The sequence below is a fragment of the Triplophysa rosa genome, linkage group LG14 (genome assembly GCF_024868665.1).
Source record: "Triplophysa rosa linkage group LG14, Trosa_1v2, whole genome shotgun sequence".
In the NCBI taxonomy this organism is placed as follows: Eukaryota; Metazoa; Chordata; class Actinopteri; order Cypriniformes; family Nemacheilidae; genus Triplophysa; species Triplophysa rosa.
The window spans coordinates 22,683,386-22,706,108 of record NC_079903.1 but is presented as its reverse complement, the minus strand read 5'-3'; the positions used below and the strand labels follow the sequence as shown (position 1 = coordinate 22,706,108).

Below are 22,723 nucleotides of genomic sequence, written 5' to 3'. Positions count from 1 at the left end.
TATTGAACACATCCTGTATGTTTATTAATATCACAACTATTTAAAAAAGTGTTATAATAATAGTTATCATTTGCTTTGCGTTTTGCTCCTATTATATTTAATGGTCAGAATGAATCAACTTGCATGCGAAATGTAATAATTAGAAGTGTCATTTTTTTCTTTAATTTAAGAGATTTTCTTTATGAAAGCCAGTGAACAGTAACCGGAGATGAATTGTTCTTTATTTCAGCTAATGGAACAGCGGGCAGTCAGCTGTCGACTCCACGGTCAGGAAAATCTCCCAGTCCATCAGCCACCAGTCCAGCCAGCCTGAGGAGACGGAGGGTAAGAGCCGGTACTCCAAACACTCAGCTTTCACATCAATTTATCTGCTGTAATGACCTCCAATGACCTGAATACCATTTGACACATTTATACAAATTATGGTCATCAAGCATCTTTCGATTTTAAGATTAGTCTTTTTATTTCAGGTGCTATACAAACTTAAAATGACAACGCTGAATCAATTACTCTCGCATAGTACATCCTTGCTGAATAATTCTACCAAAATGTTTCCTAGCAACAACAGATGAGTCGCTTGACCTGACTGCATCCCGACTCTTGTGATCTCAATAAGACTTTTAAAACATTATACCGTGTTTGGCAAAGTATTATTTATAAGTTAAGAATTGAAACAGATTTTGTTAAAGTAGCTTAAGTCGTGGTTTTGCAAGATCTAAAAAGAAGAACGTTCATTATAACATGAATCAATATCACCATTAATATCTTCTCAATCTGGTTATTTAGCAATTCTGTCCATGGCATAAACGTCTTAATTTCATGCTGTTGCACAACATTAGTACGGCCCTTTGAAGTTATTCTTCATTGATGGTGTTTAAATAAATAACACGTAGAGTTTGATAACACAGCAGGTGGAAAATATGTCATGTTTCAGGACATTAAACGCTCGGCTTCTGTTCTCAAGTATTCTCAGCACACTCAAGCTGTTTCCATAGAAACCCATCTTTATATTTTCTGCTATCGTACCGCTTGCCAAGATGGTTTACTGTAAGATATGGCCAACACCACGTGGACACAACTTTTCATTAACAAGACAAGAAACAATGCTACGCCTTGAAAAATAAAACTTTAAATTCAAAACTGGCTGTAAACTGGCTGTCACTCACTCTTGATTGACAGGGCTCTCAGCACAGTGGCTCCTCCCTCTCTCTCGCCTCTACCAAGGTGTGCAGCTCTATGGACGAGGGAGATGGGCCAAGCAGTGAAGGTGAGGAACCTTGGGGGATGAATAACATGTTTCCATCACAAATCAAAGTGTTTTGGCAACTTCATAAAAGCAATCACGTTTATTCTTTATGACGTGCTCTTTGTCCCTCCAGCTGAGCTGATGGAGGATTATCCTCAGGTTCCCGCTTCCATAGCTGAGAGGTACAAAGTGGGGAGAATGATTGGAGATGGGAACTTCGCTTTGGTCCGGGAGTGTGCGGAGAGATCCACAGGACGAGAGTACGCTCTGAAGATCATTAACAAAAGCAAATGCAGGGGGAAGGTAACATTGCAATTCAAGAAGACATGACATAAACATTTCCTTATTTTATATATCTTATTCAAGTGTGCTCCTGCCTGCGGTGTATCCTGATAGAGTGAATGCAAGACCGTCTGTGTTAATGAAATAAAATGGCTTGTAGGAACACATGATACAGAATGAGGTGTCTATTCTTCGGAGAGTGAAGCATCCCAATATTGTTTTACTGATTGAGGAAGTGGACACTTACAACGAGCTCTACCTGGTGATGGAGCTGGTCAAGGTAAAACCTGCAACAGAGATAAGCTTTTCTTTGGCATTACAGATGATATTACACACATGACATTATAGATATTACAGATTTAGACTAGCGTCACGTGTAAGCAAGGGCAAATAACTTAAAGGTCCAGTGTGTCATTTTTGGAATATTTATTGACTATTGACAGAAATATAATATAATAACATACACTGCGTTCCAAATTATTATGCAAATTGCATTTAAGTGTCGTAAACATTTAATTTTATATTGTTCAATTAAACTTATGGATGGTATTGTGTCTCAGTGCTCTTTGGATCACTGAAATCAATCTCAGACACCTGTGATAAGTAGTTTGCCAGGTGAGCCCAATTAAAGGAAAACTACTTAAGAAGGACGTTCCACATTATTAAGCAGGCCACAGGTTTCAAGCAATATGGGAAAGAAAAAGGATCTGTCTGCTGCCGAAAAGCGTCAAATAGTGCAATGTCTTGGACAAGGTATGAAAACATTAGATATTTCACGAAAACTTAAGCGAGATCATCGTACTGTGAAGAGATTTGTGGCTGATTCAGAGCACAGAAGGGTTCGTGCAGATAAAGGCAGAATGAGGAAGGTTTCTTCCAGACAAATTCATCGGATTAAGAGAGCAGCTGCAAAAATGCCATTGCAAAGCAGCAAACAGGTATTTGAAGCTGCTGGTGCCTCGGGAGTCCCGAAAACCTCAAGGTGTAGGATCCTCCAGATGCTTGCAGTTGTGCATAAACCTACTATTCGGCCACCCCTAACCAATGCTCACAAGCAGAAACGGTTGCAGTGGGCCCACACATACATGAAGACTAATTTTCAAACAGTCTTGTTTACTGATGAGTGCCGTGCAACCCTGGATGGTCCAGATGGATGGAGTAGTGGATGGTTGTGGATGGCCACCATGTCCCAACAAGGCTGCGACGTCAGCAAGGAGGTGGCGGAGTCATGTTTTGGGCTGGAATCATGGGGAGACAGCTGGTGGGCCCCTTTAGGGTCCCTGAAGGTGTGAAAATGAACTCTGCAAGGTATGTAGAGTTTCTGACTGAGCACTTTCTTCCATGGTACAAAAAGAAGAACCATGCCTTCCGTAGCAAAATCATCTTCATGCATGACAATGCACCATCTCATGCTGCAAAGAATACCTCTGTGTCATTGGCTGCTATGGGCATAAAAGGAGAGAAACTCATGGTGTGGCCACCATCCTCCCCTGACCTCAACCCTATTGAGAACCTTTGGAGCATCCTCAAGCGAAAGATCTATGATGGTGGGAGGCAGTTAGCATCAAAACAGCAGCTCTGGGAGGCTATTCTGACATCCTGCAAAGAAATTCAATCAGAAACTATCCAAAAACTCACAAGTTCAATGGATGCAAGAATTGTGAAGGTGATATCAAAGAAGGGGTCCTATGTTAACATGTAACTTGCCCTGTTAGGATGTTTTTGATTGAAATAGCTTTTGATTTCAGTAAATATGACCTCCTAATGCTGCAAATTCAACAAATGACCATTTTCAGTTTTTTACAACCTATGAAATGTTTTCAAACTCTGTTGTGCATAATAATTTGGAACAGTGCATTTTGAGTTTTTCATTTTTTAAATAAATACTGTTGTCAGTGGGAGGTTTGTTCAATAAAATTCCAAATGTACCCTAACTGTTGATTACTTGAAAATTATACTGACTGTCATTTGCATCGACAAATTAGGAAAACCAGAGAAAGATATCATTTGCATAATAATTTGGAACGCAGTGTATGTCTTCAGAGGTGTATAAAGACCTTTCGTAATGAAGCGTTATGTTTTATGACCTTAGAATGAGCGATTTCTATCTACATACACCGCGGGTCCCCTTACATGGAAGTCGCCATGTTGTTTCTACAGTAGCCCTAAAGGGACAAACTGTTGCAGATTGCATTTCGTATATACGTTATCTCCTTCGGCAAAGAAGTGAAAACACGTCGACATCTTAGTTCTGTGTCAGCCACCGTAGTGCTTTGAAAGGGAGGGGTGGAGTGAGCCGTTGGTTGCAATTCGCAATCTCACCGCTAGGTGCCGCTACATTCTCAACATTGCTCCACGTTTTCTTGGGTTAAAAATAAACAAAAATCCGTTTTTGAGCAAGTACATAAAAAGTGTCTCCTTACACAACTTTAAACCTATAATAACAATTTACAATTTGAGCTGTCATCACAGCTTGATGTAATTTGACTTCAACTCAGATAAAAAATAACAGGTTTGTTTTAAACAGTGATGGTGATAGAGAGGCAAAATGCTGCGGCTTTTAAGTAATTTTTTGTTTATGGCATTAAACATTAGCACACATACTGCAGTATATCAGCACACAGAATGTAAAAAAGAGTTTGTGTTGCCTGTACTTGTACAATGTACTCTATATTGTAGAGCGGATCAAAAAAGACTATCATCTAAATCACTTTTAAGGTTAAGAAGTAGATTACTAAATAGAAAATATTATTATCTTTGTATACTAATATAACAAAATGTGTGTGTGTGTGTAAACAGGGGGGTGACCTCTTTGACGCCATCACTTCCTCCAACAAGTACACGGAACGGGATGCCAGCGGGATGCTGTATAATCTGTCCAGCGCTATCAAATATCTGCACAGCCATAACATTGTTCACCGCGACATCAAACCCGAGAATCTCTTGGTGGGTTGAACAGTATGACAGAGAACATCTTGTTACTATGCAGAACCTATGTTTCATAGTGTTACCTTCACAGATTGACACGTCCTATAGAGGCAAGTACACAGTGTGTTTTCTGCAGAAACCTTAAATAACCCTCCCGTGCAGAGAAAAGCGATAAGTCCAATAGACATGATATGCCGTGTGAATAATATGGCTGTGAAGAAAGGAAGGGCTTTGAGAAGAGCATAAGAATAGCAAGCGTTTGGCCTTGTACGTACTGTCATTTCAACTCAGATGAACTGAGAACACAGTTGCACATTCGTTCCGTTGATCTTTCTCTTTGACACCTGCTTACCAGACCAAACAAACTAGCAATGAAAAACCTCTCATACTTTTATTGCTTTCATGATTTTACCTGCACAGAAGTCTTGCGATGGTTTTGCTGGACGTGTATGTTGTTTTTTCAGGTTTATGAACACCAGGATGGAAGTAAATCTCTAAAGCTGGGCGATTTTGGCTTGGCAACAGTTGTAGATGGACCCCTCTACACTATTTGTGGGACCCCGACCTACGTAGCTCCAGAGATCGTTGCAGAGACGGGGTGAGTCAGATCTTATTTAACCATACTGTGTTATCCACATAGGAAGAGGACCAGAGACATGGTTTGGATTATAACTACGACTGTCCTATCGTTGCAGGTATGGGTTAAAGGTTGATATCTGGGCGGCTGGGGTCATCACATACATTCTGCTTTGTGGGTTTCCACCTTTCCGTGGGTAAGCAGAGAGTTACTGTGATCTAAGTGACAGGGTATGAGTTAAAGGTGACGTGTATCCATTTTGTGCCACTAGTTTTTCATTTCACAAATGAAATGATATTTGATGTTTTCAAATATGTTTTCTGTACCGTCCCCCAACTGCTATTGGTTAACAGATTATCCACAATACTGTTTGATACATTGCATGATGCATTCACATATTATTCAAATAAAAGTGGGCAATGAATAGTCCAGGGCAATGCGCTGCAGTAATACTAGACTGCAGCTGGACGTCAATCTCCCTCTAGTGGACAAATAATGTAATGCTGTTCAGACCTGCCGAGAACGCAGAGTAGACGTCACAATAAAACTTCATTGCATTTTCTATGAATCTGTTCATTTAGGAGCACAGAGGATCAGGATGCACTTTTAGATCAGATTTTAATGGGACAGCTGGAGTTCCCTCTTCCATACTGGGACAACGTATCTGACTCGGCAAAGGTCCGTGTAGCAGAACACAGATTACATATGTGCCTGTTTTGGAGAAATATAAACTAACATCTTTCTCAATGTAGGAGCTTATTACCTGCATGCTGCAGGTGGAGGTGGATCAGAGATACACAGCCCTGCAGGTGCTGGACCATCCCTGGGTCAACGTAAGACTTCATCTCTTCATTATGCATTCGTAATAAAAAAAGTATACATATACATACTCAGTTGTTATCCAAATGCACCAAGGTGCCAGAAAAGATGTTGGTGACTTGGAATACAGCACTGAAATGCATTTCTGTTCTTCTGCAGGATGAGAGATTGTGTGAGAATGAACATCAGTTGTCTGTGGCTGGCAAGATTAAAAAACATTTCCACACCGGCTCCAAACCCAGCAGCAGCACCGCTGGAGTCTCCATCATAGCAGTAAGAACTAGTATTACTCTCATCATCATGTTAATAAACTAAATGTATTTAACCTCTCAGATTTCAAAACTCCGAAAGTGAAGAATCTGGGTTGACAGGCTATATATAATGTTTTGTGATTTGTGTTAGGTAAAATCGCTCTTGATTTTCTGTGTATTAATAGGGATTTAACGATTCACTCAGCTCACGATGCGATTTTCTTTACAAAATGACTTGAGACAAAAATTGGAGATGAACAACTGCCTTTTTATTATTTCTCAAATGCTGAATTTCTTTGTCAAATCAAAATATATTTTATGTCAAATAGCAAAACTAAGCTGCAATTTGAAAACAAATTCCAAATCAAATAAAAAACGAATAATACAAGTCTCTTTGACAGTGGCGGTCCTTCCTACAGGCGACATAGACGCTTGCCGGGGCACCATCTAGTGAGGGGCGCCAAATATGCGGCGAGAAAAAAAAATTATAATTAAAATTATAATGTCTATTTATTTTTTTCAACAGTTTTTGCCACCCCTCTATCGACAACAATACTTTGACATAAAAAATTGAACATGAGTTCTTTTCTCGTGGGGAGGGGGCGCCATCGGTCAAGCACGCCTCGGGCACCAAATGGACCGCCCCTGCTCTTTGATATAAACAACCGAAGACTTCCTCTTTGCTTTTCTTCAATCTTTTTTACATTGAAGAAATATCAGCATATCCACGTTTTCAAAGTTGGCAGTAAACACAGCGGACCCTGCTGTTCAACACCTGTATTGCGATTCACATAACATCTCAACCGACTTGAATCGTTGCATATATTATAATCGATTTTCAAACTATATGTAGTTACATCTGTGCTAATGAAACCGCCGAAGTGATATTTACAGTCCTGTATGCCGTGCTCTTTGCTGACTCATCCATCAGTTCTTTGATTGCTCTTGTCTCCCCGTAGACTCCACCCTGTCTGTGTGGAACAGCTCTAACATGTCTCCCTCTGTCCTTTGGCACTGCGCTTATATAATGACCGTCAGCACTGTTGTCAGGGACTGAATTCTGTTAGCCGCTCGAGAACGCTTTATTATAGTTGTCATACATGCATTGCATAACGTTACTACACCCCTGCAGACACAAAAACACAAAACACACTTCAAACATATGACTTCTTTTTCAACTATCTACTTTGTGTTGCGCTTTTGATGGTATTGCAAGCTGGTCATATTTTGTTTGTATATTTGATTTTGTTTGTCTTCACTTTGTTTTGTTTGCACATTGCTTTGCGTGTTTGTTTCGTACGCTCCACTTGCAGTTATACAAATACTGTATATGTTTACAATTTCTAAACGGAGTGTTTGTAGATGTTGAATCATTGGGGAAATATTCAAACACTTTGTAAAACTACCAATACGCGTGAAGCCCATGAACAGCACTGTATGGCTCAGAGCTTGTGCTGTTTTTAATAATAAAAGCACAAATCTTTCTTTCTGCTCAGCCGGACGAAGGGTTTACCATCAAGCGCTCCGAGTCTTTGGACTGCTACCCGCATCCGGGGATGTATTGGATAAGGTATGGCCACAGAGTGCCCCAAACCGGAAGTGTTTCCATGGCAACGTGCTGGCAGTCTCCATAACCCCGCCCATTCCACACCTGACCTCGCTTATATTCTCCCAGTTCACGCTCACAGGCTTTGCTTTCTGCTGGTGCTTTGCTGAATTATATTTGCTGGTGCTTCGCTGTTGCACGCTTGGGTCTATTTCTGTGTCTGGGTTGTCTTTAATTATCTTTGCACACGTACAAGTACAATCCCATTTACACCTGTCCGTACAGCTATCAGATCCGAATTCCCATCATTTCCGAGCATCTGCTCACTGTCGCGTTCTCTCATCCCCAGACCACCCCTCTTGATAAGGAGAGGCAGGTTTTCAGACGAAGACGCCACCAGGATGTGAAAGCCACCTTGAGCACCTTTCCCTCCGGTACTCCGACCTCGGTCACCCTCTCGCCGGCTGAATTCACATCAGAGTCTGAGGACATCTCTCCCAGTTCAGCCGAGACGGTCCGCTCACCACACTCACCCTTTTAACAGCCCACACGCTGTCTCTGCAGGAAAACATTGGATGAAACAGACGATAAGAGGAAAAGGTCAAGTGAATTATGGATGTCTAGGAATGACAGTCCCCTTTTGAAGAGCACGAAGAACAATGTTTTGTCACATGGATCATATGGTTAAGGTTTGCTAGGAATGGATGGGATGATGGGTTGTGTGTTGTAATCTCTGAGGGTAGCACACAGTCTCAAAGAAGCTCATGTCTGAATTAAAATTCAAAATAGTTTTCTCTGTCTAAACTACACGTTTGGTGCTACGAGAGACTGGCCAGTACGTTTAGATCATCTGCCTTACTTTTGCTGCGAGCCTCCTCTAGTGTTGAGTAGTGAGAAATGCAGCTCAGTATTTCTCCAAGGGTTTTCCTTTTTATCCCTATAATAAACCTGGGATTTTAGCATCTTTTCTTTCAAAATCTCGTATGTGACTTTTTACCTTTTGTATGACTTTATATTGGACACATTTTAGGTTTACATTACAGCCTAGTAACCTTATATTTGCATATTTCAGCATTTCCATGTGATTTGTTTTTGTCTGTTAGACGATAGAATGTTCTTTATGTAATATGTAAAATGCCTGAATAGTTAGACATTAGATGTACCATAGATGTGGCTTTAGAAGTGTTTATTTGGAGCCTAATGCAATCCAAGTGAAGGGTGCTGATTTGAACATGAATAACAATGAAACTTGTCTGTTCAATGCTGCTGCTATAATCTCCTCCTCAGTAAGTTTGGCTCTGTCTTATAGACTATCAAATTATACACTATAATAGACTGTCCCTCTACTTCCCTTATTTAATATACATTCTCAGATGTCGTACTAGTTGATGGGAGAACACCAAACAAGCTGAGGTGGCAACTGGATTACCTTGTTTGTTATTCAAAAGCATAAGACACACTCAAATATTTGGATGACATTTGGGCTAAGCTTATATGATTTTGTTTATAACGCAGAATGTTTCCTTTGAATCTGTAGACTTAATTGGAATTTAATTGGAATGCATCTTTTAATATTGTCACACAATGGCCAAATGAGACTGAAAGAAAGATTTGAAATGTTTATAGTGAATTGAAAACAGAAAAACAAGTTCTGATTCTTTTTATAAATGAAGAGTTTATGTGCAAAAACAGATAACTCTGTTTAAAACTTTTCATGTTATCATGTTTTTCTTGTATTAGTTAGTTGTGTTTTATGCGTTATTACTTAATCAGAACAACCCAACTGCAGTTTGATTGATATTAATTTGAATGCACAATAAAAAAAACATGATTTTTGACATTTAAAACCGAGTTATCTGTTTTTGCAGAATTTTTCCCATTTTTGAATCATTTACAAGTTCTTTAAAGCCTATCTAAGAATCACTACACAGAGATCATATTATTACCTAACCACTATCGTAACGACCTGTTTATCAAACTTCATACAGAAATGATCAAGACCTTTATCAGTTTTGACCATTTACCTTTTTTGTTGGTCTAATAATGTCTGTTTTGCATGTGGTCCAATATAAATGTGAAGTATTGAAATAACAGCTGTTTAATATCAGAACTGTCAGTAGCTCATCACAAGCAGCTAGTTTCATAAAGCCCTCTCTTTGTTTAATGTGTGTATTGAACATTTTAAGGTTATACAGCGTTCTGAGGCCGACAGCATGTGTGAAGGCTTCAGGTACAATCATAAAAGTGACCGAAAAGCACAAAAGGCTTCAAATGTAGTTACGATATAGCATGGAATTGCTTTATAAATAAACATCAAAAATGTATGGCTTGATTAGTCTAGAACAATTCAGAAGTAAAAAAATAGTCTGTGCTCAAGCTCCTTATTTTTTGGGTAGGATGCAGATCAAGTCAGTCTTTGAGAACATATTCCAGGTCATGCAAAAGCCAATGCCCAAACGTTAAGGAAAAGTAGAATATTTGTAAAATGCATATCCATAGTTTGTCAATTGTCATTATGTGGGTTGAGCCTGTATGACATTTAAAGTCTTTGCTTTCAAGTAGCAGTAAACAATGAAGCATTCAGCAACAAGCCAAACCTTTGAATAAATGATTCCTCAAGCCAAAACTTGTCTCACTTTCTTCTCATACATTTACATTTACATGTAGTCATTTAGCAGACGCTTTTATCCAAAGCGATTTACAGATGAGGGAAACAATGGAAGCAATTGGAACAACATGAGGACAACAAAAAGCATAAGTGCAATAATAAAAACTGGTCTCATATAGCCCACCACAGTACACAGAGCTAAGGTGGGTTTTTTTTTAAAAGCGATAGAAGTCATTTATACTTCACTGGTCATCATAGCTCCATTGTGTAGATTATTGCCACTCAGAATGTTGATATTGTTTAATGTATTGCGCACACACACTCGATACATTCAATAGTCTTTTATTATGACAGAGACGTTTCTCTTATTTCACAATGATTCACATGGACATACATGACGACTGAACACATTTCAACCAAAAAGTAACCAATCAAATTAAACTGTAACATTTGCTAAATTAGCAAGCACCATCAAATGTTAAACAACGTAACATGTTTCTGAAGGAAACGTTTCATCAAATAGTTGTGTCAGAGGCATTTCAACATAAGATCAAGATACATTCAGTTAAACGAAGGAAAACACCACTGGTTTTAAAAAATAATCTTAATCTGTATGTTTATCAAATCTAAATTGCTTGGCACCGTCTTTAATATGTAGAAATCAATGTCCTGGGAAATAAGAGAAACAATGCTTAAGAGAATATTTCATATATTTGCACTAAAACAAAAAAATAGTTTGGCTTTTAATTTTGATCCATAAACTCTGAATTATACGTCTGATTTAAAGATGCACATACATCATACACTACACAACGTATTGCTTACAACAGTGATTTACATTTCTTTTTTACTGTTTACATGTGCAGCTATGAAAGACAATGGTGCCTGTACGCCACCTAAGGACATGAAATAAATACAAAAGATCAAGATGATGTAAAAACATATAAACTACACACAAAACGATTTAGATGTGCCCATTTGGACTATCCCGCAGCACCATCAGCGTTTACCCTCATTTAGTGCTTTACATTTACTGTATAGACATGAAGCCAACAAAAACTACAAATTTCGCTAAAGGTTTTTAATGCAAAATCCTTTATCTCCACATGGGCAGACTGACGCAAACATTCACATCACGTCACCGTAAACAAAAGTGCTTTTTCCCCCTCAAACGCACGACACTGGACAGACAGAGTTTAGAAAGCAGCCTTACACAGTTTTCAACATTTGACAGGTCTTATTAGCGTTGTAGTTTGGCAAGTTTCCCCCCATGAGGGCCCTTAAAAACCCCCTAAAGAAAGCAATCTACGCTTCAAGCAGGTAGAAAATGAAACCCAAGAAAAATATTGTTATTGGCACTATGCAAAGTGTTGTTTTCACAGTTGAAATGACTGGACCAGAAGTAAAAGGCTGTTTGAACCTTAACTGGCTCAGATAATTGAATAAAACGTGAAAAAATGGAGATATGCTGGCCTCCATCGGTGCTCTCGCTATTCATTTTAAAATGGCCATCGCTGCCAGTACGCGCTGGGATCTCATCGTGGGCTAGCACATATTTAAAAGCAATGCTGCTCTGACTTCACAAAGTAGTCCTTTGTTATTTCTCCATCTCTCCATTTTTTCTTTATCTTCCGCGTGGCTCCGCCCCGCTGACGCGAGCTCCAGTGATGTCACGCATTTTGGGAGGCTGCAGCCGTCTGTCATTCCTGATTCCTCTCAGTACCTGTTCTGATGCTCAAAGTGCCAGCGGTTAAAATCAATGTTGAAAGCCACGATGCTGCCAGATGCCATGCCAGTGATCAGAGTCCTGAAAGACACAAGATTGAGAGCTATAAGCTTCAATTTGGTTTGATGTTTTATATTTATATTCCGTGAAGTCAAACCTCTGATCATGGGACAGGTCCATGGCTCGGATGCCTGCGTCACAGCCTGGATAGACATAGAGCTGTTTGAAGTCACAGGCTTGCCACACCTCCACCACCCCGCTGTCTCCTCCGCTCACTAAATTCTGCCCATCACTGCTCAAGAGAAGAGCCTGAGACATACAGCAGATAAATATAAATAGTGTTGAGAACATACTTATCAAATAAAATGCACTGTAAGTCGCTTTGGATAAAAGCGTCTGCCAAATGCACAAATGTAAATGTAACGTACACGCGTGGAGTCATTGATCTCCATCTGGGCCAGCAGCTTGCCATTGATGCTGAAGTTGCAGAACTGACCCCTGTCGTAATAGATGATGCAGTGGCCCTCACTGGACACTGAGATCAGACGGGGGAGCACACAGTTGTCTGGACCCTCGAGAGCCCTCAGAAGATCACCAGTGATGGTGTGGACCAGACACGGACCCTCTGTTCACAAGCGCGACAGGTTCAAGATACATACAAACACGTCAGGTATTTTCAAAATTGTCGAGAGATATCGGTCTCAAAAAATAGATCAACTCTAAATCTGTACTTTGGTTACCACGCTTCACTAATTCATCTGCTGACTCACACACGTACAGTACTGCTTACAGGGATAGTGCACCAACACATCAAATGTCCTCATCCTTAAGATGTTTTTGTTCTGATGAACAGAGAGAAATATATAGAATGCTTGTAACCAAACGGTTCTGGGGCACTGTTGATTACCAGAGTAGAACAATGTTAGTCAACAGTGGCCCAGAACTGTTTGCTTTCCTACACTCTTCAAAATATCTTCTTTTGTCTTCAACAGAACAAATAGGTTTATAAAGCAAACTTTCCTACTATTGTAGTCAATAGTGCCCCAGAACTATTAAACGAAGACTCGCATTTTCATTTTTGGCTGAACTATCCCTTTAACTACATCTATAATAAAAACAAAACGTAGTTTATTTTAAATAAAAAGAATCATTTATTTCACTCGATAATAAAATAAAAAGTTTTAAAAGCATCACAAAAAAATAAAATCAATAACAGAAACACTTAATATTCCATAATGGCCTTCATACTGTACTCACCTTTTGCTCCGCTGATAACAATTCCCAATTCAGCACACACAGAAACACACACCACTTCATAGTCGTGGCCGGTCAGAACTGCACGGGGTGCTGGGTAATCACCTGACGGAGCCAAAAAACACACATACATGAGACAGAACAACGCCAGCATCAGAAAACGTTTTCATTTCATTGCACTTCATTTGCGATTTTCAACTTTGTGGGCCAAAAAACAAGAGCGTGTTGATAACTAAGGTGTTTTTTGTTGCAAATATTGGCTCGTCTTTTGATATTATGGTGCGTTCAATGCAAATCCACTGCATTTTACTAAACCATACGATTTCAGAAATCCTTCATGTTTATAACGTGATCATTTCTGGACAATAATTGAAGTATGACCATTATAGTAATTCTTGTCTATGAAAGGCTTGTTTTTACCATATGCAGCACATATAGACTCAGTGTACTTCATTAAGAACCATAGACTTCACAGCGCTACATCTGCTTAAGCAGGTGTCCCCTCCGAACGATCACTTGACAGTGGTCCGCCACGACCTGAACCCCACACACTGTCACATGATGGATGATGGGGAGGGAAGAGGTGATCTCGGGTCATTTAAAGACACCCGCGGTACCTCAGCACCAGCTGGCCAGGTCGATAAACTACCATGAAAGAACTGATTTGAGAAAAAAAATGCTATTTCCCATGAATGACAACTTTTGGTGTCACAGTTTAAAATCTGTGCACATCACAGCCGAGATGTAATATTAGTTCCCAAGTATGCAATCGCACCCCTATCCCATGTAAATGTGCCACGGCTGTAATTACAAGAGTTGTTTATTTGAGAAGTAACAGGCGACATCATTACGCTGCTGATGGGCCTCCTGTGGCTCTACCCCTCACGCTTGAGGAAACTCTGGATTTGTAGACACTCAGTAAGTTAGAGAAGCCATTCAAGCATACGGAAGAGAGAGACGCTGGTGTAATTCGCTTGATTTGTGCGCTGAGGAAGCAAACAGTCATTATTAGCCGGAGGGATCAACACTAGAATTCTGCATGGATTAAACAATGAGAACGCTTATGGAAGTGTTTCAATGGTTCAAGTGATGCTTAACCTTGAATATTGTTTGAACTTGGGCTCAGGGATACAGTATATCGCATATTAGATATTACTGTGCTGAAGATATCAAACCACAGAATATTGTGAATATCAAAAACTGTCAATAATTAAGATTAATGTGCTAAAGACAGAAGCAACAGGCAAATTCAATGTACAGTAGTTCAAAACTATAGTGGATGATAAATTAGAGTAATCTGTAGATGGTTTGATGTTCAGGTAACAGACACTAAACAAAAGACCATCATCAAACAAAAACAATTGTGATAAATCTCAAGCAGCATTAACATTTGTTTATTTGATAAAAACTAGTGGTGACTAGGGTTGGGAATCATTTCAATTTTATCGATTCCGATTCCGATTCCAATTCCGATTCTGCTTATCGATTTCGATTCTTATCGATTCCCAGTTTCGATTCCACAGTTGAAGTAAAACATTTAGATATCAACCTGTATGGTCATTTAGCCTGCTTATTGACTTGTTTGCAAAATATATTTATATATTTATGAGCAGCGTTTTGTGTATATTTACACATAGAAACACACCTTTTCTGATTTATTACAATTTGTATTATCATAGTTGAACTACATCATGGTTAAACTGCAGTTACTATAATGCAACTATGGTTAATTTGTGATTCCTGTGCTTTAATGCAAATTCTATAGCTAAACTATGCTTACTATAGTAAAAAATATCGATCATTTTCAAAAGGGCTTTTATTGAGATTTCAGAAGATCATGCAACGCATGTACTTTTCTGAAAATATGCACACAGGAATTGATAAGAGGAATTCAAATTTTAATCTCAAGTATCCGATTCCTATTCCTTTCGATTCCGGTCCGATTCCTAGCCTTTCGATTCCGATTCCAAATTGGAATTGATTTTCGATTCCCAACCCTAGTGGTGACTAAACATCGGTCTAATTTTTTGCTTTTTTCACCACTTTTGCACTAAACATTTTCAATGTTTTATCCAAATCAAGCTTTTTGAATTGAACCAAAAGAAAACCACCTTTTTTTAATTATTCTAAAGCAAAAGAAACACATAAAACATATATCACTGTAAAAACACCTGTAAAAACGGTAATATTTTAGCAGCTGGGGTGCCAGAAAAAACATGAAATAAATGTTTTTATAAAGTAAAAGTACATGTTTTTTATGATATTTTACACCCAACTTGTAAATTTGCAGTCTATTTCTAGTTAAACAACAGTCGTCAAAAATAAATGTTTACAGAATTTAAAAAATTCTTCAGGTAAAATGATCACTTTTGTTTTATTCTGTGAACTACTAACAGTATTTCTTCAACATTTAAAATATAAATATTCTTTCTATTTGCATTTATTTGCAGAAAAGAAAAACTTGAGAAAAAGGTTAAAATAACAAAAGCTCTGTATTTTTTCAGACCTCTACTGCAGAAAACAACCGTAAAGAAAACAAGTTCATATTCACTTAACAAATACAACGGTAATATTTGTACATTTATTTAGGAAAAGTTAAAAAGATATACAGTATATATTTTATGTGATAACCTTGATTTTTATCACAATTTTTGTCTTGTCATGCTGTCAGTCTTTCACATTGCTGTTGGATGACTTTGTCAAAGATTCTTTACCACGCGCGGATACTGTTCTGCACGCTCGCGAGGGTGCGTTTCCGCTCGTGGAACTGTTCTGTGCGCTTGCATCACACGCGCCCGAGTTTAGGGACTGAATAATTGCCATCTAACTTCATTAACATCCACCTAATGAAGACAGGTCATTTTATGCACAGCACTCTTAAATAAACCCAGGAATCAATCAAATGACCGGCCCAAATCCAGATGTTCTTGAAAGTCTGCAAGCAATCAAATGCTACTCGGGCCTTAATCAATACAACCCCTGTTCACTGAGACCTCCACGGGGACCATCTGACAAGCCTAAGCCCAGCTGTGAGTGATCCGGGTGGGACGTGTGTCCACGCGGGATCCCCTGGGATAGCCCAGATCACCTTCCTCACAAAAGATTTAATCAGTCGGCAAGCGGGCTCTTCCCAAAACCCTAGAAACCTCCTGGGTCTCTGGCGGTACAGCAACACAATTAAGAGGTGTAAATTGGAGAACGCCGGGGTCTTGATTGAGCCGGACGGAATTTTAATCATGGCACATTTAAGACACGCTCTGGCCTTCTCGAGCAACTGTGAAATCAATTTCTACACCATGTCGGAGTGCCGCAGGGCCCGTACTCGGATATCTGATGAATATTCATAGAGGTCCCGACATTCGCCATTGAAAAACACGTGACAAAATTGTGTGTGGAGAGGCTCGATGTAACACAAAACACACAAAACTCGAGGTTTCACTGCCGCACCGATACTGTTTGTAAGAAAAATGACTTTATAAATGTTTCTGTTATGTTGAAGGCAAAAGAAGAATGAAGGAAAGCAAAACAGTTCTGGGGCACTTTTGACTGCCATTGTCATTTCTCCTACCATGGTAGTCAACGGTGGCCAAGAACCAGCATTCTTCCAAATATCTTTCTCTGTGTTCATCAGAACAAAGACATTCATACAGATTTGAAACAACTTGAGGGCGAGTAAACGATGACAGAATCTTGTCCCTTGTAGACCTGATTTAAACCTGGTCAAAATTCAGATTAAAATACCTTTGTGGCAAAACATAAAGAGGCACCACTAGAGGGCACTGTTTGTTTCCAAACATTCATCCATTCAATGAACCCTTTGAACTGCAGTATTTTGAAGCATTAAAATGACACTCAGCACCTTTTAACAATTTAATTGAACAATTATGAGGTATTTGCATTATAAGTTTATGGGAAAGGCAATACTATCATTAAATGAGATTTGTCTGTAGCATTGAAATGAAATGCATGGCTTTATGTTATGTTAATATATGTGACGCATCTAAGTTAACATAGTAAGGCATATAAAGCTTATATCCTGTGAATATATAAACAAGTCTCTTTTGTTTCAAGAGTACGGACCATTAAAGTGCTTCGTGAGGGCGCACGGTGAGCAGTGGGGTGTGAATATCATGGGAGTTTTGTTTTCGGCAGGGCTGAACATCTCTAATTGGAGGCAGCCAGGCTGAAATCCTTAATGAACTGCCTGAACATCACTGAAGTTAATGAGCGAACACACTCACCTTGAGCACAGCGTCTGACACGTACAAACAACACACAATACACCTACACACTGCAAGCACAGACACAACCCGTGTCTGTTTTCTTATTAACATGTTACAAAAAACAGCTTTAATTAGTATAAGGTCCTGCAATTAAAAACAACTGTAATGAATTTAGTTGGTATGCAGTTAATACTGTATTTTTTTGCAATAAACAGTGAAGCTTAAGAATATATAATTGCACTTCTGTAAAAATAATATTAATAATTATTATAAAATAAAGAATATATTTATATTTCCTGGGACAAGCTTCTGTAATATTTACCGTGTTCATTGTTGTTGGCATGAGTGTATAATCTAGAACGCTTCATGCTGATAGAACCGCAGTGATGTAGCTGAGGTCGTTGAATCGGTCAGATATAGATTAGAATAATTTAGATTATTAATGATAATCTTAAACTATAATTTACCTTATTAGTAAGTTTATTTATTTTATTTAGCCTTGTTGTGCAAGCTCTCTGGAGCTCGTGCAGAGGCAGCAGCTTTTGCCAGAGGGGAACTGGAATCCCCTGGTTGGGCCTGGGTTCTCCTGAGGTTTTTTTTCTCGATTAGAGTTTTGGGTTCCTCGCCACCGTTTGAATACTGTTTTTTGCACTATATTTGCCTGGCCGGGGGGGCTGCTTTAGAATTTTAAAGTTTTACTTAATTAATATTGCATATACGAATTTATAGTCTGTTATATTTGACCTGTGCTTCTCTCTCCTTTATCTTAAATGTGTGCTCTCACTGAGCGTGTGTGTGTGCGTGCGTGTCTGTGTGTGTGTGCGTACTTGTCTGTGTACGTGTGTGTGTGTGTGTGCATGCGCATCCGTGTGTGTGTGTCTCTATGTCTATGTGTGTTAGTACGTGTGCATATTGTGTGTGTGGAGTGTTTTGTATGTGGGTGTGTCTGTCTTCTGTGTTTTCAACTTTTTCTTGTTTTTGCAGGTACAACTTTAATTGGTTTGCTTATAGTCAATATGTCTCATGTACAGCTGCTTTGTAACAATGAAAATTGTAAAAGCGCTATATAAATAAAGTTGAGTTGAGATATACTCACTGTTGTTAGGGTTGTCTCCTATGATGTGGTGTCGCCCGCTCCAGTACCACAGCAGCAGCGTGGCGTCCCTGGATCCGGACACGACGTAACAGTCGCCACCGATATAAGATTCTGACCGGGCCAGGCATGTGACCACATCCCAGTGCCCGAACACTATCTGTGTGAGTTTACCTGCACATCAAAACGTGTTAGTCAGGCCTAGAAACATGGTTCTTGTACATTTGTGAATTACAACAGAAGTTTAATACACGTTGTTCAAGAAGGTCCAGTGTGTAATTCTTTGGAGGATCTATTGACAGAAATGCAATATAATATACATAATGTCTTCGGAGGTGTATAAAGACCTGATGTAATGAAGCGTTTTGTTTTTTTATGACCTTAGAATGAGCTATTTCTATCTACATACACTGCGGGTCCCCTTACATGGAATTCACCATGTTGTTTCTACAGTAGCCCTAAAGGGACAAACTGCTCTACAGAGCGCGTTTCGTAAATACGTTATCTTCTTCGGCAAAGAAGCGTGAACGTGACAACAACTTTGTCCTGTGTCAGCCACCGTAGTGTTTCGAAAGGGAGGGGTGGAGTGAGCCGTTGGTTGCAATTCACAACCTCACCGCTATATGCCGCTACATTTTATACACTGGACCTTTAACACTAGAACTCGGAAATCTATCACTACGAGAATGGTCATTTTGACCGCTCATAATAGACTGTACTGAACGTCATTTTTTCCATGCAATATTTACATTCAAAGCTTCTATTGAGATTTTAGAATGAAGCTTTGAATGTCTGTTGTCATATATTATAACAAGATTACTAAAAAACGTCAAAATCCTCAACCACATCCCCAAGTGCTGAGCGAACTCTGATGGGCGTACATAATACGATCGTTTAAAATAAAATAATTTATGCGCTTCATTTTTGTATATAATTTTGCAAAAGCTACGAGACCGCACCCGAAGGTGTGTGCCTCGCTGTGTGTCCGGTGTTCTGTTTTAGGACAACAGTTCTTTCAAAACAACATTTTCACTGCGGTGAAAGTCTAAACCGCAACAAATATGGATTGATGCAGAATATTTTGTTATATAAAAACATGTTGTGAATTTTAGAAATGATAACATCTATCCTTTTTCAATATATTTTGACTTTTAGGTTTTACAATGCCCAGGAGCTATAATTGGATCACACGAATCGCACGCACCACTGGAATCAAAATGTATGAATAAATGTATGTGTTTTGTTAGGATAGTTAATAATAAACATCAGGACACGAAATTGAAATTCTTACGAATGAAAAAAATTATTATTTCATAGTCAACCACAAAACTTATTGGGTAAACTGCTAATTACAGATTTTCCAAGTAGATAAAATGATGTAAAATAAAAACAAATTTTAGAATATAATAAGTAATAAATATTAACAATATGCATGTAATTGCATAGTAAATACCTTCATAGACATGAATGGACATTATTAGACAAAATGAGCAAGATCAAAAACAGTTACAAAGAATACTCACTAAACTGTGGGAAAACAAACTGATTTAGAAAACTGTACTTCTTTTTTGCTGACATTGTGAGGGTAAGCTACGTTTTGGCTTAGCAATAACATAAAAAGAACGCCAGATAATAAGTTGCTAGGCAACAGTGGCGAAAATCATCAATGGCGGGAAAGTGCGCTGAAATGATACAGCGTCTGTAATGCATACGGTCAATTTGACCGCCATGGCAGTTCAGGGTAGAAATACTCAGAACTCTTTTGTGTTTTGTCATTTTAACAAAGCAACAATGCTAGAAAAAAATATACATATATTTAAGAAAAGTCAGGGTACTGTAGTTATATGGGTTTTATTTCAACAAAGTTGTTACATTGCAAATTTTAAAAACGGTCAAAATGACTGCCTTGGTACTTCTAGTGTTAAAGGGAAAGTTCACCCAAAATTGCAGATTCTTCCAAACCATTATGACTTTCACTTCTTCTGAAACACAAAAGGAACACTTCTCAAAAGATCTTCTTTTGTGTTAGACAGAAGAAACAGCCATAAAGGTCTTGAATGACATTAGGGTGAATAATGGCAGAATTTTTATCTTTGGGTGAAGTGTCCCTTTAAATAAATATGGGTAGAAACCATATAACAGTACTTTACATTCTCAAATGTATCATAATAATTATTTTGGCATGAACATAATTTGAAGAGTTTATTTCCAAAATGAGATAACTCCGTTTTTAAAATCTTTTTTGTTTTTATTGTGCATCCCAATTCATGTAAATCAAACTGCAGTTGGTTTGTTTTGATTAAAGCCATAATAACTAAATACATAATAATAATAAAATACAGCTAACTAACACAACAAAAACATGACAACATAATAAAAAACATTTTTTATTTTGGAAACAATCTCTTCATTTGCTTTTACACTTATCAACATATTATGTAATAGAAAATGAGAGTTTTCCGTAAACCAAAGTTGCGACTTTGCAACAATGTTACACACAAATAATCTCATGTCAGTAAATAAACTCTTACCTGTGTCCGAGGAGTAAACACGGAAACTTTTGTCCCAGAAACCGCACACCAGGATGTAACGGTTATCTGCTGTTACCACAAAACACTGAGTGTTGATCTGAATACTCTGGTCAACCAGGTCTGTGATCTGTCGCTTGTTTGTGCCCGAGTTATTCGCTGGAACAGATGCATTTACAATTGGAATTAAATGGACGCGTTTTAAAAATCAGTTTTGCTCAATTATATTTTACAATATCTAATGTAATGAAGCAAACTGAACGCTTCTCGCACCCACCAATCAGAGAGTCCATCTCAATGGGGAGGTGGTGGGCCTGATCTAGTGAGTAACCCGGAGCTCCACGAAGGCCTGCGACACACAGTAAAGAGATCAGAAACACATAGTTCAAACCCTCCACTCCCATTATTTTTAAACACCACAAAAATTCGTCCCACGGACACCTGCCCTGCTGTCAGAGTCAAGTCCACTTTCTGACCCCTTCCCTACGAATCGGGGGTCTTTTAGACGCCCACCAGCCAGATTTCTCGCCGCTTATTGATTTCTCTCTGGTGTCAGGCAGGCCAGAGCTATAGCACCCTTGAGGCAGGCCTGCAGTGCAGAGAATCTGGAAGCCACATTGGGGAAATGTGGTGGCCTTATTACGTTGGTTATATTGGGAGAGCGGGACACATATGCATGCAGCTATAGGGTTAGCCGGTCCTCCAGCTGCAGCCATTAGCAGTGTGAGAGAACCAGGTTGCCACGTTTGGTTCTAACATCACTGTGTTGCCGTGACAGCTGGGGAAGTGTGAGGCGAAAGGAGAGGCCGTGATAGGCTAATTTAGCGCGTCGCCACAGCGCCCGGCCTCTGACCCGCAGGTGAGGGGGGCTCCTGAAAAGCGGCTTGTTGGGTAATGTTGTTCACACATGGCCAAGTGGTAACAGGTGGACAGGATATTCGTTAGAGGGAGTGTTAAATTCTTTTTTTTTTTAAGTGGTTTGGTGGTTGTCATTACATTTTTATTTTCTAGTGTGTGGCATTTGTTGTACACGTGGGTCATACTGCATGCCAGGTGTTTGTATGTGCGTACAGTATACTATATCTATATGTTTGTTGTACGTATACTCATAAAGCCGCAGTTACATCACATGCAGTCATGTGCTAACATCAACCACATGCACACAAGTTTTATAGAGTACCTCAGAGAGGACGTATTTTTGTATGCAAACCTCGGAAGCGAGTTAGCATTGGAGAACTTCCGGTTGCCTCGCCCCCAAAGTCTATGGGTTTTTGGGAAATCGCCTGAAATAAGGTCTGTGGTTAACAAAATCTCTAAATATTTTCATGAAACACACCGGCTATAACCCGAATGTGATTTTTTAAACCTTTATTGTGTCTTTAAAGCGGCGGTTGCTAACAAGTTGATAAAAGCAACTATATCCTTTGACGAGACATTAGACGTAGATATAAATCTCACAATATAATGCAACATTGGCACAAATCTCTAAAAATGTTGTTGGGGATTCATTCACGGAGTAACCAGGGAACACGTTTTTAATAAAGTTTTAAAAGGTTGTCGGAGGATTGGTGGTGGTGACGTTGATATCGAGCGACTGTAGTGTAGTCTGTTTTTAGCCTCATGTTAGCTTTTTACTGCTGGC

At 39.0% G+C, this 22,723-nt stretch overlaps 2 protein-coding genes across 8 annotated transcripts in view; one reads left to right on the top strand and one right to left on the bottom strand.

Moving 5' to 3' along the window:
- The window catches only part of dclk1b (doublecortin-like kinase 1b), a 28,847-nt gene extending 18,572 nt beyond the window's left edge, over positions 1 to 10,275 (top strand). Inside the window, exons 6-17 of one of the 4 annotated variants that reach the window (XM_057350795.1) lie at positions 230 to 324; positions 1,180 to 1,267; positions 1,380 to 1,549; positions 1,689 to 1,808; positions 4,328 to 4,474; positions 4,921 to 5,054; positions 5,152 to 5,229; positions 5,615 to 5,711; positions 5,786 to 5,866; positions 6,012 to 6,125; positions 7,600 to 7,673; positions 7,999 to 8,174. In XM_057350795.1, the coding sequence (XP_057206778.1) occupies positions 230 to 324; positions 1,180 to 1,267; positions 1,380 to 1,549; positions 1,689 to 1,808; positions 4,328 to 4,474; positions 4,921 to 5,054; positions 5,152 to 5,229; positions 5,615 to 5,711; positions 5,786 to 5,866; positions 6,012 to 6,125; positions 7,600 to 7,673; positions 7,999 to 8,056 (1,256 nt within the window). In that variant the 3' untranslated portion in view covers positions 8,057 to 8,174. Of the gene's footprint in view, positions 1 to 229; positions 325 to 1,179; positions 1,268 to 1,379; positions 1,550 to 1,688; positions 1,809 to 4,327; positions 4,475 to 4,920; positions 5,055 to 5,151; positions 5,230 to 5,614; positions 5,712 to 5,785; positions 5,867 to 6,011; positions 6,126 to 7,599; positions 7,674 to 7,998 lie in introns of all 4 variants that reach the window. The other 3 variants (XM_057350793.1, XM_057350797.1, XM_057350796.1) reach the window with 3 other exon arrangements.
- Positions 10,276 to 10,402: 127 nt separating this feature from the next.
- Positions 10,403 to 22,723, bottom strand: part of nbeab (neurobeachin b) — a 237,383-nt gene continuing 225,062 nt past the window's right edge. For all 4 annotated transcript variants that reach the window (XM_057350789.1, XM_057350791.1, XM_057350790.1 and 1 more), the window contains exons 50-56: positions 21,359 to 21,430; positions 21,085 to 21,240; positions 18,557 to 18,727; positions 13,241 to 13,342; positions 12,412 to 12,608; positions 12,141 to 12,292; positions 10,403 to 12,064 (exon numbers count right to left, since the gene is read on the bottom strand). In XM_057350789.1, coding sequence (XP_057206772.1) covers positions 11,974 to 12,064; positions 12,141 to 12,292; positions 12,412 to 12,608; positions 13,241 to 13,342; positions 18,557 to 18,727; positions 21,085 to 21,240; positions 21,359 to 21,430 — 941 coding nt within the window. In that variant the 3' untranslated portion in view covers positions 10,403 to 11,973. The remainder of the gene's footprint in view (positions 12,065 to 12,140; positions 12,293 to 12,411; positions 12,609 to 13,240; positions 13,343 to 18,556; positions 18,728 to 21,084; positions 21,241 to 21,358; positions 21,431 to 22,723) is intronic.